Here is a 17,995-nt window from a genome sequence, read left to right on the forward strand (position 1 = left end):
AAAAAAAAATACAGGTAGTGTTCTTGTGTGTAAAAGGCCTAAGTTATGCCAAGTTTTATGCAGGTTCTTAGCTTCATGCTTATTTATTTCTAATAATCATGTTTAGATAACTCTTAAAAGTAGAATTAAGTGTGTTTAACTTTGCATACTTGGAGAATTAAGGGTTACGATTTTGACCAATTTTACTATTAGCCGTATGTTTTATCAAGTTATATCTGTAAAAACGGAAAAAAACCCCACCTGTTCAGGTTTGGGTTGGCACCAGAAAAAAATTATGTAGTCTGTTTAAGAATTATTATGTCACTTTTTAACAAAATGTTATATGATGTGTATGACATTAGGCAGTGTCTCTGCTGAAGCTGGTTAAAACTACCCACTTTCCCAGCTATATCAGTCTTGGAAATATGAAAGTAAACCTTCATGTTGACAAAAGTAGGTAAGTATTCCCCTCTCAGATTTAGAGGATGGAATAAGTGGCCTAGATGTTAGGGTAACTTGCACTGGTCTGTGTTTCAGCGGACAAAGCAGAGACGTTACTAAACAGGCAAACCAGTAACAGCTTCTGACTGCAACTGTACTCTTCACAGGATGGCCAGCAGTCCCGAGAATAATGCATCCTTCTCCGTTCAGAGTGTCACGTGCTCGGAAAGTTCCCAAGCAAAGAAGTCCCAGCATGCAGAAGAAGTAATCTTCTACATGAACTGCCGAGCAGCTTACCTAGCTGTTTTAAAAAGCAGTTTGGAAAATATTAAATCAAAAGAACAACTCCGTTTAGGTAACGATTAGTTATTTTTTCCCCATAAGTATGTGTGTGATGGTTGCAGTGGGTAGTTTACAAACAGCAGTCAGTGAGAGTATCCCAGTGCATAAGCTGAGTAACTGTTTCAAGGAATTTATGGTAGTTTCAGATAGGGTTCAGATTTCAAGTGTTGGTATCTTTAATGACATTTTCATCATTTACATGTTATGAAATAAGTCACATGGTGATTTTTCTGAGTTTATAGAAACTACAATTCCTCAAAGTTTTCTGTTTTCCTCAGCTCCTTAATCTTTGTTGCTAGGTGTTGGGTGACAACTCTCTGAGTTGTAGGAGTGTGTGCTACGTCGTACTGTCGTTGGGTGGGTTCAGTTGTTTTTCTTTTTTTCTTGGAGCGTTTTTAGGGGTTTTTTTTGTGAAGAAGCTTATTTGTGGTTGTATGTAATAACATGGGATTGTGTTAGGGAACCTGGGAAAGTGTCTTCCAGTCCTGTTTTCTGCCTGGAGTTTCATGGTGTGAAAATCTTAGCTTGCTTTGTTGGAAGAAAGCATTTCCATCTCAGGTGGTTGTCAAAGCAAGCATGAGCGTATGAACCTTCAGTTAGATAAAGAGAACCAGAATGTATCATTATTTTTATTTTGTGGGTTGTGGGGTACAGCTCAGAATGCATTTGGGATTGGTGTAGTACAGGTTGCTTTCTCAAGTCCTCATCACAGATTATGATGCCAGTAAAAGGTATGTGTATTATGGCATTGCAGTTGTTTGTAATAAACAAACTAAACAACAGCTAAAGGCAAAACCACTCTTCCCCTGTACCAGTACATGAAATTCTGCCCATTAGCAGGCACATTCTTTCAGCATGTGACTTAGCATTATCCACCTTTCTCAGCTGTAATAAAAGTGACTTTATAACATCCTAATGGTGGTTGGGATAATCTGGATTTTAAGATAGAAGTGGTGTGAAGAAAAGTCATCTCTTATGTATATTTTGGCTTTCATCTCTGTCCATGTGCCGCCTCGCTACATAGCAAGTGTTTGGGCATTTTTGGTGTCAAGATCAGCTCAGAAAGGGCAATTAGTGGCTCAGGCTCCCGGTCTTTTCAGAGATATTTAAGAACTTCTTTTAAAATTTGTAAGCATTGAGTTATTACAGACTTACATTGCATCTGAAGTAAATTCTGGCATTTATCAAATGAGTGGTGCCAGTGTTTAAGCATCTCTTGCTACATGATGTTTGGCTAATATTCTAAACTGTGAAATACTCACTTAGAGATTGGCCCTGCAAAATCTGTAGGCATTTTACTTCCTCATGGATAGTAGCTTCATTTCCTTTGGTGTAATACTACTTTAGGCAATTAGCAGAATCAGTCTGTAAAGAAGTGGAAATGAAAGGTGCCATCTAATTTAACTTTAAAAAATACAAACTTGAGAGGCTTCTAGGGTATGGCAAGTGCTGATCTCCCAGGATACATAAAAATACAGAATTGTTGTATATTTGAAGGAAGCTCTGTTAAATGTAAGTGAATACCATGCTATATTGACATTCCAGGGAACTCGGCTAGCCCTGTAAACAAAAACAGAGTAACTGTCCGCCCTTGGCTGACCTTGACATTGCAATCCTTAAACAATTGCTATGTGCCCAAGCGTTGCATGGATGAAGATGTAAGCTTGCCGTATTCTCCTGACTCCGCTTGTAGAGGTGACGGGGCAGAAGTCTTTATTTAGCCCTTGGCATTCAATCTGAGATTAGCAACAAAGGTGTCTGGTTTTGTTTGCTTGTTTTTATGGTGGCACAGTTGCCTGCTGAGGATTGTGAGAATGCTACCACCTCATGTCACAGATGCTACTGAGCTGCTCTCAGCCGCTATAGACTTGGTCAGTTGGCTAAAATTCAAACTGCCAGCCTAGGTAGAGCTGAAGGATCTTTTGCGTTTGATTATATGTGAGGATATAAAAGCACCTCTCCAGTTTCAGGTAGACCGTGACTTTGACTTCAGTTAAACATAATGCCTTCTTCACACTGGCAAATGATGAAAAGATGTTTTCAGTAAAGACTTTTGAGGCTGACGAGATTTGGCAAATTCATTTTGAAGAATGCCAGGCGTGGGTTGGACTGGTTGCATGTGTGATACTGGCTGTTGGCCTTGGCAACATCTGTCTGTTGGTATCCTATTTCCTTTACATTTGAAATTCATGTTGTGACATAAAAGATTGTATGAGAGAAATTCTACACTATCTTTTTTTTTTGCAAAGTAAATGGAATGGTTTAGGTGGATCTCTGTAGACTTGAGATCTAATAATGCGCAAGCTTACAAATAGTATGCTCTTGATATTAAGGCAGGAGATGTTCATCTGCCCCTTGGGCTGCTTGAACCTGTCTGGTACAAACTGCAGAATTCAAGGCCAGGGAAGGTCACAGTCTGTATGGGCTGAGATTACCAGCAGAACTGTCTTTAGGGCCCACTGCTCCCTTGGATTGATTTGGCTTAAAAAAATAAAGTCTGAAAATGCAAAGTGAGCAAAGAATGTTTTGAGAGAATTCCTTTACTGACAGCTGGAATACATAGTTAATATTGTGGTTTTTTGTTCAGTACTTCAACAGGCTGGAAGAAATCCTTCTCAGAAGACAATTAATAAATATTGGACTTCCCAAACGACTGCACTGAATTTTGATGATTTCTGTACTATTTTAAAAAAAGAAAAACCAGCTACAAAAATGGAACTGCTTGAAGCATTTGCAAAGATAGACACAGATAACACTGGATATATTTTACATGATGAACTTTACAAAATCCTTACGATGGTAAGTATCAGTAGAAATTTAATTATCCATCTTTAACCATTAGTAGAGATTTTTTGGAAACTATTCTGAATGTGTGAACTCTGATCAAATGAATCAGTACCTGATGAATTTTGGCAATTTTATGTCTAGTTTCCTGTGGCTATCTATGATTTTTCCCCTTATAGTCTTACAGCTGATAACTCGTCTGTGTTTCAGCAGTTGTGCCTTGAAGGTGGAAACTGGCAGGGAAGCTATTTTTAATACTTTCAAAGAATGTTTTGTTGAAGCTCTATCTACACTGCAGTGGAATAACAGATGGAGAAGCATGTGTCTCTCCCTTGGTTTGCTTAGTGCAAGTCCCTCTGTTCTCAGCAGGGTCTCTGCAGCCCTTTGGGGTTCTGAACTTTTACCAAAAGAGTCAACCTTTGCTCTTCTCCCCGCACAAGCTGTCTGTCTGTGTGCAGATACAAAAAATAACATTTATGTAAGTTATACATCACATATCATGGTCAGTGTTTTAGTCTTGTCACAGCTATGATGTTCTCTCACACTAGTGACTTCATTGGATCTTATATTTAGTTCACTGTGGTCTTAAGATCAGCTCTGTGGGGGTAAGTCAATACTTTGGTCAGAGATTATGCGTTGCCAACCCAAAGCATGCAAATGTTACAAGGTTAACCTGTACACACCATCAATATGGCTTAAAATAATGACATTAAAAAATATCTGGAACTTCTTACTTAGCTGCTGAACTGCCACCATATTTTTAGTTTTCATTGTATAATCTGAAGGGATAGAAAAGAATTTTTAAATAGCAGCTGAGAAGATATGAGATTGTAGGAGATGGAACTTTAAAGAAAACATTAGCAAGTGTATGTTAGAATGATGAGGGTTGACAAGATTAAAATCCAGGTCCTCTGAAGATCTACAAAGCAAGGAAACAAAATGAAGATGCTCCGAGGGCTGGAGCACCTCTGCCATGGGGACAGGCTGAGAGAGTTGGGCTTGTTCAGCCTGGAGAAGGGAAGGCTCCGGGGAGACCTTATTGCAGCCTTCCAGTGCCTGAAGGGGCTACAAGGAAGCTGGGGGGGACTTTTTACAAGGGTCTGTAGTGACAGGACAAGGGGTAACGGGTTTAAATTGAAAGCAGGGAGATTGAGATGGGACATCAGGAAGGAATTCTTCCCGGAGAGGGTGGGGAGGCACTGGGACAGGTTGCCCAGAGAAGCTGTGGGTGCCCCATCCCTGGGAGTGTCCAAGGCCAGGCTGGATGAGGCTTGGAGCAACCTGGGCTATGGAAGGTGTCTCTGCCCATGGCAGGGGGGTTGGAACTGGATGGTCTTTAAGGTCCCTTCCAACCCAAACCATTCTATGATAAACCCCTGAAACAAAACAGTCTTCCAAGTTGGCGTAGAGCTGATGCTCTGGCTTTAAACCGCATAGATGGACATCACAGATGATTACAGTTATTTTCTTTCTATGTTCTGTCAAGTTTTCTGCTCTGTACAGCCAAAAAAACCCCTTCATTGTAAAAGTCAATCATTGTGCCCAGCACAAACACTGGGGAGCTGTAACAGTTAAAAAATGGACTAATAGTAGACTTCTAGCTGAGGGTTCAAAAGTGGGAATAAAACAATCTTGAGGAAATGTAGAAGAGAGCAAACAGGGACAGAAGGAGCAAACAATTTACATACTGTATTTATTGTGGTTGACCCAATAAAAATTGGTTTACTTCAAGCTTTGTGGCAGAACCTTCATTTCTCATTTTGCATGAACAAAATGATGTAGTTCCAGTGGTAAGGAAATATCCTTTTTGTAACGGAAGATAGAAGTAACAGATGTTGAGTGCTACTGTAGTTACGCCATGAAGAGCTATCAACTGTTTTGTTACGTCAAGTCAGGGCACTGCTCTATATAGACCCAGACTGAAGAACTTTCTGGATGTACCTCTAGTAGCAATTGGTGCTGTTCAGAGAGGGGAGGATCAAGATTTGGTATGTTGCAGTCCACCATGGGTCCGGGCCCATATGTCGGTGTCACATGGTTACCAACAATGAAGTTCTTGTTGTTTTCAGTCCCACATTCACACCATGCATGTGTAGCTGAAAAGCGACATGGAGTTGATTTCTGTACAGCAGTTATATAGCTCTGTCATTCCTACCAGCGCCGTGCATTTATGTAGAGGAAATTGCTGGAGGACCTTGCGGAAGACATGCTTTCTTCCTGAGAGATGTACCTTGTGCCCACATTGCAAGCGGGGCACTTGAAGGTGTTCTGACACACGATTCGGGCTTGGTTCCAACAGGAGAGAAATTGCTTTGGTTTCACACTGATGGTTCCAAGTATGGATTGGTGCAAGGCAAATTCATGCCTAGATTGTAACCCTTCTAGGGAACTGAATTGCGGGTGTAGACTGGCCTGCTGTAGGGATTGCTCAAGTAAGTAAGTGAAACTGTTATGAAGTTAGCTTTTGGTTGTTAACATGCTACAGTAAGAATGACAGAGAGCTGGGATTCCCCACGTCAAGGAAGACTTTCTGAAACTGATGTGTCATTCGCAGAAGGTTTCCAGAAGACACCATAACGTTGCATAAACTGATGCAAGTCATCTGTTCCGTGTTTAGTAGCATTGTAGGGGTGTAATTTATTTGGATTGTTCAAATCAAAATCCATTTAAATGTATTGCAAGATAAAGTTCGCTGAAAGCATGTTGAAATAGTGTTTTTACAAAATGTGTGCTATGGGTGAAGAGCATTCTTCATTAGGAACCCAAACTGAGTGGTGGTGGTTTTTGGTTTTGGTTTTTTTTTTTTTAATTGCAGAGAGGTGAAAAAATGACTTGGGATGAAGTGAGTGCCATTATTAAACAAGCCAATTTTAACTGCAGTGGGAAACTTGATTACAACAAGGTATGGCAAACAGTGATAATTGTATGATCGTGAGTTACTGGCTTGATGTGATTGACAGTATTAGCATAATCAAATACAATGCGTACCACCTCCATGTGTGGTGCATTGATGACCTTACCCCAGCCCCCTGCAACTACCTACGTACTGCAATACAAGCGGCTGTATATTTCTGTTTCCCTCACTTCATCTGGCTATTGTCCTTGAAAATTTCACATCCCATGAGTGAACTTAATGTATTGGGCAGAGCCTGATAGTAAGCCCAAAACCTCACAGCATGTGTGAAGGTAAGAGTTAAAGAGATGGCAGGATAAACAACAGCAAACTGAGCTAATCAGTAGGAGCTGCTGTGTCTGTGGCATTTCATAATGTCATCTGGGTGACATGATTATGTGAGTTAAGCATCTAATTTTCAAGATGCAACATCTTACCAGTTTTTCTGATATAATGTCTAAGCAATGGCTGAATTTGGAACTGAATAAACAGTCCACAAAATTTTGTACATAAATAAAGTTTCATAGGAGAAAAACTATTAAAAATCTATTAAAAATCATACATTTAAAAAATCCAAAAACTCAGTCTTCGAGTATCTAGAAAGAAATATAAATCACCTCTTGGGTTAAAAGTTGTACTTAATTGTCATTCAGTATTTGGGCCTCCTGGCTCCATTTTACTGTGTCACTTGAGTGGTCACTCAAATTCATGAAAATGAAAGCTCATACTGTGCTTTGAGGAAAATGCTTTACATCTATTGACCTGTTCTTTCCTCACTAAGGTTACATTTTAATCCCTAAAACTGTGAGAAAGATTGTTTCACTTAACAGATGAATTTTCTTCACCTAAAGTTTTGTGACATGTACGTGACAACCAGTGAGCAGTGCTGCAGGGCTGCACGAGAGAAACTGGAAGGTGACGGCCGGTTGAGGCAGCAGCAGTTTGGAAGTCAGGCTGAAACCTCTGAAGGGGTCACGCTGCCAGTGTCAAAGCCATCACCAAGAGTCTCGAGGAAAACTGATCCCAAACTAACACCAACAAAAGGTATTTGTATTTCGTATGGGGAGTTTTTGTTCTGTTGGAGATCATGCTCTGGGTCAATGAACAGTTGAGTGTTTGTTTAGTTTTTCTCAGGTAGTGAGGATGTTACTAATACTCATTTCTGCTGTGGCAGTCACATACATGCCTCGGTAGAGTATCTGACCCCCATGTTCAAATGGCCTTTGGCTGCGTCTATGGTCTGAAGCTCTTAAATGCTTAAGGGTGAGTTTTGTTGACTCTGCTGTGACACAGTCCAGAGGGAAGAGAGAAAATGAATGCACAGGTGCAGCAGCATAGGGAGTTACCTATTTCCTTCCCAGATCAGTGATGAAACCTTAAACATTTATCAATAAGCAGTCTGTTGGTTTCAATTATCAAGGCTACTTTCCAGGCACAGTCAATATGAGAGTTATATGATCTTCCTGAAGTTACAAAGATACTTAAAAACGTTCCCAAACTGGACAAAAACCCACAGGCTGACAGACTGCAAAGGTACCATCTCTGAAATATTTGGTGTTTACTTCAACTTGCTTCAGTTCTAGGCAATACTGAAGATGGGGGGACAGTGATGAAGACTGAGTTTACAATTGTGGATTTAGCTACGTACCAGCAGAGCTGCCCCAGCGTAAAGAACCAGAAAGTAAAGGCTTGAGAGTAATTGCATTGGGCAACTGTGCACAAGTGATGTGCTCTCCGACAGGGATGCTATGTTGTCCTGAAAAGAAGTAATTTGAAATTAGAAGCAGGTTAAACCTGTCCACTGAGGACAGATGTACTTTGATTCCAAGGTAAATGGAATCATGTGGTAACTCTTGTCCTTCAGGCAGATTTGGTTCCAAGGTTCTGCCATTCGTATGCCTGTTCGCCTGAGACGTGAAGATGTTTGGCTAACGAATTATTAAATGCTACATAGGTACAAGGGAAGTCACCTTATCTGGTTGAAGTTCTTGTCATTCAGTTTTTCTGTATGTTCCTATACCTGTGAGGCTTTATGATAAATAGCACTAGAAGCATGTTGAAATAATGTAATTATAACTAAATATCTCTGTTTACAGGTGAGAGCAGAACTCCTTCAAGACCTTCATCAGCTCAAAGCTGCAAAGCATCTGTTTCTACCACTGTCAGCATGGGTGCCAGCAGCAACAGCAACACAAAGCTAATTGAGCCAGACACAATGAAGGTATCGTGTACGCTAGTCCTATTGAAATTAGGCTGTTTTCCTCTAGGCACGTATGTTACTGCATTTTAAATAAGAACCCGTTTTTCTCTGATTTTTACCTTATGTTTTATTAATAGTTTGTCAAGGGCAGCTATAAACTACTGAGGTTTCTTGATACATATTCTTAGTAACATTTTTATATACTGTTGGTTTTGCTGACATCTCATTATTGAAAATAATTTTTCAGGTGTGAAGGTTTAATAGAACAAAGTATGTTTTTTTATAAATGAAACCACTGTTGGATAAAACGTTTAATGACTTTTTGAGAAATTTAAAATTGAATAATTTATTAGGTTGGTGAGAACTTTAAATGCTTAAGTAGTCTGAAAGATTGTGTATCATAAACCTTTATATGAAAGGTAATTGGAAATAAATAACAGGTCTGTGAGCATATTCAATTTGTTGGTGTTACTTTGTAAATATATGCTGTGGCCTGAAAATATTGATTTTTAGTTAGACTAATATGTTCTATCAGTATTTTCTTTCAAATAAATCACTCATTCAATATAAATTCCTGTGGGAAAAAGACAACAAAGTCACTTTGCTAAGTCAATATTTGCAGAGTGTTAATATTGATCTTTTTCTTTTGTTTTCCCTTTCTTGACTGAACCTTTACTAGTTTTCTTTCAGCAGAAAATAATAGCTGTAGAAATATAAAACATTAACTAGAAACTGCTAGGATACATTAAAAATGTGCACCCTGAGACTCCTGAATAAAAGGGAAAAAATGGTTATGACCACATAGTACAACTGCTGCTAGAAAACTGAACTGATTGTTCTCCTGAGTTACATTTTTGTTTCAAATAACAACTCTGTATTTGTTATTGAACTCCGAAGTCCTTTATATCTTCGGCAGTGCTATACAGTGACATTGGTTCTATATTAAAATTTAAAAACAGAATCTCAGAGGAATTTTTTGCAGTCTGTTTAGGTATCTGGACCTCCATGCAATTTAACCTGCAATTTCACCTTGTGCAAACGTGATATGTAGTGTATAAAACCATCATACGGTTTCCCAATCTTGGATGCCTCTTGCTTTGCACAAGCTAGTAAGAGCTGACTGGAAAAACAAGCAGCTAGAGCTATTGACTGCTGTTGATGAGCATCACACCAGACCTGAAATCCATCAATGAACATGAAAAAGTCTAAGTAGAATTACTCCTTTTTTTTTAACCCTAACTATTAAGGGCACAATACAAACTGTCAAAATCAATGAATAAGTACACAGTGATGCATTTGTGGTGCGGATGAGAAGCTAGCACCCAAAAATTCTCCTTCGTTACCGTATATTCAGAAATACTTATTTTTCCTGCAGTTCACTTGTTATTTTAGGACAGTAAGAAAATACTGTCATCCTGAAGTTGGACCAATGCCAGCTTTGCATTTCTGACAGAAGAAACTGGTGGAGGTCAAAACATGAACAACACTTACATGTTTTCTAAGATTTTTTTAATTTTAACCTAACGTATTCAAAGCACATTCTGCCCTGTGCTTTCTTCTGTCCGTGGGGTTTTGTGTCATGTTCAATGCCATGTAAATAACTTCGGGGAGAAAAAAATAGACAGTTACGGAAGTGCTACGGATGTGCATAAACAACATACTGGCCTGTTGGGTTTCAGCTGTAGCTGAGTCACGATTAGTTAAAAGATGGCTAACGGAGATCCTAGATTTCTGCAAAATATCCTTTGTTTTGGTTTTAGTCAAGACTGAAAGATGTTAACAAAAATACAAAGCAGTGTATCATGTTCTAAAATCTTCTCTCTGTATGGGGTGGCTAAATTATTCCTGCTAGGGATTCTCACCTTTGCATTCTGCTCTACTGAAGTCGGAGAAAGACCTTTACACACAGTGGGTGACAAAAGAAATACCTCAGAAAAGTGTTTTTCCTGAAATAGAGCTGTGTGCTCCCACTCGTCATATCCATCGAGTAGCCTCATGCAGTTGAGTAAGCTGGAATTTTTCTGTGCGTGCAGAACAGGTTTGTACAAGACACAGCGTTAAACTGAAGTTCTTTGCGTTAATCACCAGGACAGTTCTTCTCACCCACATAGCTTTTTGTTTGGAATTACGCACTCGTGTGGAGGAGTTCAGTAATAACTTAAACTGTAATAGCAGTGGGATGCCTTACTTGGGCAGTGACCAGCACTGGCAGCAGCAGGTAGTCCCTGACACTTCTTGATGACTAACATCTCTAATACATTTCCCTCTGCCTTGGCTATTATTTGAAAACTCTTGTTATGCTTTGAAGCAACGTATTAAATCAGAACAGAAAATCACCTTTTACCTTCCCGAATTCATTTACCTGTTTGTAATTTGACCTGGATGATTTGGAGAACATAGCACTACTTTACGCTCTCTGCAGGAAGAGTTTAGTGTTTGCTTCCTAAGGCATTGTCACACTTGGCTTACTGTTGCTCACATGTTCACCTGCACGTTGTTTCTTGAGGTATTTGCCCTGCTTTCTTGAATTGTGTGATGTCCCTGTTGTAGCAATGTCCATCTGAATGCAAACTGGAAAAAAGTTAGTCTTTCATCTGAAATAACAGCTAGAAAAATGGAAGGTAAACAAACGGGATGAAGCTACCATCCATCTGTGAGATGGTGGTTTGAAGACCGTTGCTGTAGTGAGGAAGGGGGAGTAGGACATGGTGGTTAGAGTTATTTTTGTACATGAAAATTGTCACGGTATCTTTTTTGAGTAGTTATAGCACATTTGGACTGCTGTTCAAACATGTATTATGCACTGTTATGTCTCAAAGAACAGCCATGTTGCTTCATTAGCAAACCCTCTGATCTTTTTTGAAATGTCATTAATTTTTCAAACAGTTTTGTAGGGTTTAAAGCTTAGAGACCGTGTGAGCTAACAGCCAGTTGCCTCAGCTGCATCACCTTGTAAGGAAAAATCTCAACATACTGCACATGGACTTTGGATGAAGTTAGGGGTCTTGTGGGTGTTGGAATACACAGCTCCCTGGGAATGGAATGATACTAGAATGATTTAACAAACTATGTATTTGAATTCTAACGCTGATTTCTGTTGACTCTGCTGTTAATATCAACTCCCGTTATCCACTGCTTGACTGAGAGAGCCCTGTCTGTTGTTCAAGGTTTGACCCTCACCACTAACTCCCTGTAACTTTTTGTCTCTGTTCAATTCTTTCCTAACTAATATTTGTGATTGGACCCCTTTTGCTTGTCCTGTCGCTAGAAACCTAGTCTCGCGGGTAAAGAACAGTGTGACATTTCTAGGTGGCCTTGTTAATTGGGTCTATGCTGTGACACAGAAGCTGGCCAGGGATAGCTGGTGAGAACAGTGTTCCCTCTGTATCTTTGGCAGAGACAATAGGTTTCCATGAAGGTCCTGGATCCAGCACGTTGGAAAAGACTGTGGGAGGGACGGGACCTGGATATTGGTTTCCATCAGGGATTAAATGACCCATTTTCTTCCATCAGGGATTAAATGACCCATTTTCTTTTAGATAGCTTAATTGATCCTTGTCATTTTGATAGCCTGTGCTCTGAGGAAGTGTGTTTACTTTTAAACTCTCATAGAAGTTCCTTAACAAAGCCTTAATTTTCTTTAAAAATCCCAAACCGAAGAGCAGCACAAAGTGAGTTGCAGAGTGTATTGTATTTGTAGTTGAAAGTACTCCGTATTGTATACTCCTGTGTGCAAATACAGTTCGCAGAGGTTGACATCTAAAGCTGGTATGATGCATTATGCTACCAGGCTGAAATAATTGTTGCTTTTAGATCAACATCTTGGCTAGGGCAGGGTAGTCTTACCATAATAACAAGTAATTTGAGATTACCATAGTTTCTGGGTAAGTAAAATTTGGAATTCTCAGTATTTGTCCATGTTGGTGTTTTGAGGAGGATGTTTTTTATTCCTTGAGTGTGAAGATTCTTTTCACAGCTGAGTTTGTGTTATTTGGGTGAAACAGAGAAAGTGAGAGTGACTCAGAGGCAGAAAATGACGTGAAAGAATTAGATTCTGCAGCCTTTCTATGCCAACACAGGCAGTGAGTTTGCTCCAAGCATATCTCTCTTTGTTCTGTCTAACCTATAGAAGGTTCTTAAAACAGAAAGGAGTATAATGAAGATGAATTCAGTAATGTTTGAATGAGAAATGTTTAGTATAGGGGAGTTGATCCTGTTCCCGCAGAAATCAGTGGCAGAGCTGTGGCACAGGACTTCAGGCTCTTAAATCTGAGAGTCCATGAGTAATCTTTATTCTTAAGAAATGTAGAGTTCTGAATAGAGAAATCTAAATTTAGGATCGAGCGGCAAGTGTTCCTTGGCATCCTGGGTGTACATACACTAGCAAAGTCCAGTTCTTGCCTGACACCTTTAGGTCATTGACGGTAAAGTACCATCAACGGCATGTGAATGTGTTGGAATGAGAACTGATGCTTTAAGGGGAGAGAGGAAATGCAGCACTCTGCTGAAGGCTGTTTGGCCTTAGATGGGGTTGGTAGTCAGCCTCCTTACTGGGAGCGGCTGGCAGACATTCATTTTTTACCAGCTCTCTTCTCAGATCTGTGTTAGCATGCCTGTTACACGGAGCACTAAGCTTAGGTACAGCCCTGGACAGGTCTGCTAAGAGTGCACTGAAAGATCCTTCTGCTAGGCTCCACTCAGAAACGTTGTCTGCCAATGCTAGGAAGGTAACTGGGAATCATGGACTTAATCCAGACCAGGGAAGGCAAATCAAGAATGCCTTCCCTTCGTCAAGGCATACAATATGTCTATAAGGACTTTATTTTTATTTTGCTAGAGAAATATCTTTCAAATTATATTTGAAATTGAAAATTGGGACTTGCTGTTTACAAAAAAAAAAAAAAAAATTTAGAAGCATGTAGTGCTCTTAGTCTTGGCAAAATCTCCAAAAAAATAATCTTCCCTAGGAACCATATTATTCACAAATACAGCAGTTTTCGTTTTGTGTTTCCAATAGTTTTGGCAGAAGCCAAGAACCCCCACTTAATTTGACCAGTACTTGAGTCTGTGATGTGTCTGAGCAAACAACTCCTCATTGTCCAGCTAATCAATTATGTTCTCTGCTTGTTTGGCCTGATGGAACTAATGTAGCAAAATTCTAGCCTTTCAGGGGTAAATCACACAGCTCAGAGAATTTCATGGGTTCAGTTTGATTCTTCATGGCAATTTAAATTTTGTTTCAACTATTTTGAGCATTGGGGTAATCTGTATGTTTTTCAGGCATTTTTACAATTATTAACCGCTCTGTGAAAGATGGCTATTTGAGGAAATGACTTTTAACAGTGCTGTATCTTGTGTATTTTATGCAGGATTTATTAAATCATCAAATTAATATTATGTCAGAGAAGGCGCTTTTATCTTGATGAAAGATCCAGACAACAGCTAATATTTGCTTGGTTTCCAGGAATGGCAGTGTGCACAATCCAAAGGATGCTTCTACCTTGAAGAAGATGGTGAAATCATTAGTCACAAGTACAAGTTGCACTTACCCCAAAGGTCTACAGTATGCATTACCATCAAGCCTTTAAACCTTCGTCAGGTAGCAGGTAAGTGTGTTTGTATTTCTTCAGAGAATTTTCCTCTGTAAAAGAAAGTTTTCTTTTCTGCTGATGCACCTCTCCCTTTCTCGCTTGCAGTACTTGCAATATTGCAATACTACGATACGTTACGCTTTGTCATTTTGTGATCACTGCCTGGGCAGTGAAAATCAGCAAAAAGTCCAATATCTTTCTCCCTTTAATCAGCCAATCTCTTCGTTTATTTTTGGCCACTAATTTGTGAAGTTTCTTAGGACAAAATTGAAATGTTCGTGCTGTTTGCAGCATCTCCCTTTAAGTGTTAATGCACCTTGTGGGGAACAACAATACAAAACTTAGTGAATATTGTAATCTCCACCTCAGATACTTCTGTAAATACTTAAAGTAGGTTATGGCTTTTTATGGCAGTATAGTACCTTGTTAAGAGTACTTGTCTTTTGTAAAAAATATTCCACTGTTGCACATTAGTGTCCTGTATGTAGAAATATCTTTGTGCTCTGTTGTGAAGTGGAAAACATAATACTGGTGTGTCAGGAAAGGATTCATGCTAGCAGAGCAATTACCCTTTTGTGAGAAATTAAATATATCTTCAAGTTTTTAACAAAGTTGTGTGGCTTATAGCCACTCTTCAGTGTTCTTGATCCTGAACTGTAGAAAAACTCAGTCCCTCGTTCATTGTTTTGCTGTGATCTGAGTAGTTTGGAGACCACTGAAGAGCTCACTGATCAATTGCCCTCAGGAACCAAGCAGCTACAAGAAATCGGAGATTCAAAGGACATCTATTCAACATATGAAAGATCAGGTCTCCATTCCAGTCTCACCTGAGACAAATCTTACAGGATGCCATCTGGGTGGATCTTGCTACTTCAAAATGATTGAAATGTATACTTCTGAGGGGGACATCTTCTGGTATTCATAGGTTTTTTGCATATAATCTGGGTTTCCAGTCAAGAGGACTGTAACAATATTTTACAGAACTTCAGAAGAGAATGTGATATAATTTTGCTAACATCTTAATTGCAGATATCTAGGAGCCTTAGTATAAAGAGAAGTGGTAAATAATAATGTTGTACTGATGGTATAATAGAATAAAAAATAGCTTCCTTAACTACCAAAAGTTTTAACATTAGAACTATTAACAGTAATCATTATCTGTAAGACAGTCACAAGACTTGGAACAATTGCCCAGAGAAGCTGTGGATGCCCCATCCCTGGAAGTGTCCAAGGCCAGGCTGGATGAGGCTTGGAGCAACCTGGTCTAGTGGAAGGTGTCCCTGCCCATGGCAGGGGGTGGGACTGGGTGGGCTTTAAGGTCCCTTCCCCCCCAAACCATTCTATGATTCTATGAATTTATCTGATAGGCCTAAGTAGGAAGGAAATCCTGACAGTGTATAATGATTTCCGCCCCCCCTCCTCCCATCTTAGGTTAACAGGGATCACTATTATAAATATCATGGAAATACCTGCTTTGGGGTTCAGAGAAGAACAATTTTGTGCCATCATTAAGCATTTCTGCTGGGAATGTTCCTTTTTTTTATTTTTTAGAAAAACCTTGTCATTGGTTGTCAGTGGATACAGCTTTGTATATTCTGAAGGAAAACGAAACCGAAGAAAATCTACAGCTTGTGAGCTTTACTGAACAACACAACAAAGAGGTTAGATAGTTGTGTTTATCCCTGTTTTCACTGTCATATCTTTAGTGTATGGGTTAATGCTGAGTTCCCATGTGTTTGGAAGGAATTCAAACCAGAGGAGAGAAAGAAACACTTGTTCTGTGCATGTTCTCTTTCAGAACTGACAACACTTAGGCAAGGTGAGATGTAACACTTCGTTATGCCCTTTGGATGGGCGGAAGTGCAAGTCACTTGCGTAGGAGTTTAATGAAATCCCTGTGAGGACCGTGTTACTATGTGGGGTGTTGGCAGGTATTGCCAAGTTGCTGGTTATCTGTATAGATACTCCCTGGCAACTCACTTGTATTCTTGCAGCTTCAAAACCAAAAGTTCAAAGGTAAAATTTGTTAAAACTTGCTTTAATTTTCTTTCTCCTTGCCATATATATGAATTTGAACTTCATAGTGCACAGAATATTCTTATCCCATGGCAGAAATATGGGAAGAGAAATGGCAGCATTGTTACTTCCCCTTTCAAGCCACAGGGAACTCAGCTTGTTCTTAAACCCTTAGTCACTTGTGACTTTTTAAACAGGAAATTAGGGAGGAAATTAGAAACTCGGTGGGTTTTGTCAGCCTGCTTCTGGCTGCTTTTGTTTTAAAGTTTAACAATTAAAGAGTGTTGCAGATCTGAAAACAATAGGACTGTTATTGGACAGCTCCAGTAATGACTCTTCTCCCTTCATCTCTGGTCCTGTTTTTCTAGCTTTCTATAATGAAGAGATCCATTAGGTTTTATGTCTTTAAAATGGCATCACACAGCGTCTCCCTGTAGACATGTTTGGTTTTCTTCTTAAGGAAAGAACCTAGCATTACCAGTGTTTTCAAGTAGTGAATCACTTCTGTATGAATATTACTAGTAACGAAGAAAGGTATCATTTGAGAAGTAACTGACAACTTGTTTGTCTTCCTTTAAGAGTAGATGTTTGGATGGAAAGGAGAGCTTGGATCGGGCATTTACTGGCTCCTCCCATTCACAACAGGCTGTAGGTTGAAGAAGGTGAAATCACCAGTTACTGGAGAAGCAAAACTGGTGTACAGAGGTGAAGATGGAGAACTGGCTCTGACCAAAGAGTTCCGGTGAGTCGTATTCCCCTATAGGCATGGGAACTATTGCAAAAGTGTGTGCTCCAAATAGCAACTGCCTTTTAACAAGTTGTGTGTTACCAAAATACTGTTTGCACAGAATATTCTCAAATAGACTGAATAGTTATCGACAATATTATGAGACAGTAAAGGAAACAAAAGTATTTGGAAATAGTTCTGCCTTTTTCATCTTTTAGAGCTGCTTTGTTGGATATATTTGAAACAATTGATTTGGATGGAAACGGCCTTCTAAGTCTGGAGGAATACAATTTCTTTGAACTGAGAACTAGTGGGGAGAAATGTGACACGGAAGCATGGGCTGTGTGTAAGGGTAAGTTCGTTGCTGTGCTTGAGGCAACAAACGAGGGCTATACGTCTGCTTGCAAGCTGTTGTTTATAGCACCCTTCTGTGTACATAGTATAGAAGAACTGAGCAGTTTGCAGTTTGTAGCCTATACTGAGGACACACACACATACTGTTCTCTTCTTTGTTTTTCTTCTTTCCTTTTCCAGTCTCCTGTCCTTTGATTTGCTTCATTCTGGTTTGTGTGCAGCTGACCTTCTGCTGAGAAAATTCTTCCCATTGCTAATTGCAAAGTTTTATAGCTGCCAAAAACTACAGGTTTTCTAATTATGGATCATACGGTGAATTAAGCTGTAACAGGTATTCGTTTAATCTCTCTACTTTCTGCAGATTAAGCTGATACTGCTGATATCTCGCCAAGTGTGGAGAGGGACATTTAATCAGTGTGTATATGATGCTTTAAAAATGGCATCTAGACCTTATGATCGTTGTTTAGAAAATTAGGCATTAGAAACTGCCTATAGCAGCTATATATTTTCTTCAGGCATAAGCAGTTTTTCATTAAAAATCTGCCCTTTGAAGGTTCATACATGGTGTGTCCATTGCCCATATTGCACTGTATGACAGCCGTGAGATCCGAGACTCCCGTCAGTGAGACAGGGAAGCTGACAGGCCGTTAACGATCTTCCAGCTGTAC

General features: G+C 39.5%; 1 protein-coding gene across 1 annotated transcript in view; it reads left to right on the plus strand.

Annotated features, from left to right (window-relative positions):
* Positions 1-588: 588 nt before the first annotated feature.
* EFCAB7 (EF-hand calcium binding domain 7) overlaps positions 589-17,995 on the plus strand; it is a 24,447-nt gene continuing 7,040 nt past the window's right edge. The window contains exons 1-9 of the mRNA XM_010155775.1: positions 589-775; positions 3,350-3,561; positions 6,362-6,448; positions 7,291-7,483; positions 8,536-8,660; positions 14,104-14,245; positions 15,782-15,891; positions 16,831-16,988; positions 17,192-17,325. Of these exons, the coding sequence (XP_010154077.1) occupies positions 589-775; positions 3,350-3,561; positions 6,362-6,448; positions 7,291-7,483; positions 8,536-8,660; positions 14,104-14,245; positions 15,782-15,891; positions 16,831-16,988; positions 17,192-17,325 (1,348 nt within the window). The remainder of the gene's footprint in view (positions 776-3,349; positions 3,562-6,361; positions 6,449-7,290; positions 7,484-8,535; positions 8,661-14,103; positions 14,246-15,781; positions 15,892-16,830; positions 16,989-17,191; positions 17,326-17,995) is intronic.

The sequence above is a fragment of the Eurypyga helias genome, unplaced genomic scaffold (genome assembly GCF_000690775.1).
Source record: "Eurypyga helias isolate BGI_N326 unplaced genomic scaffold, ASM69077v1 scaffold19667, whole genome shotgun sequence".
Taxonomy (NCBI): Eukaryota; Metazoa; Chordata; class Aves; order Eurypygiformes; family Eurypygidae; genus Eurypyga; species Eurypyga helias.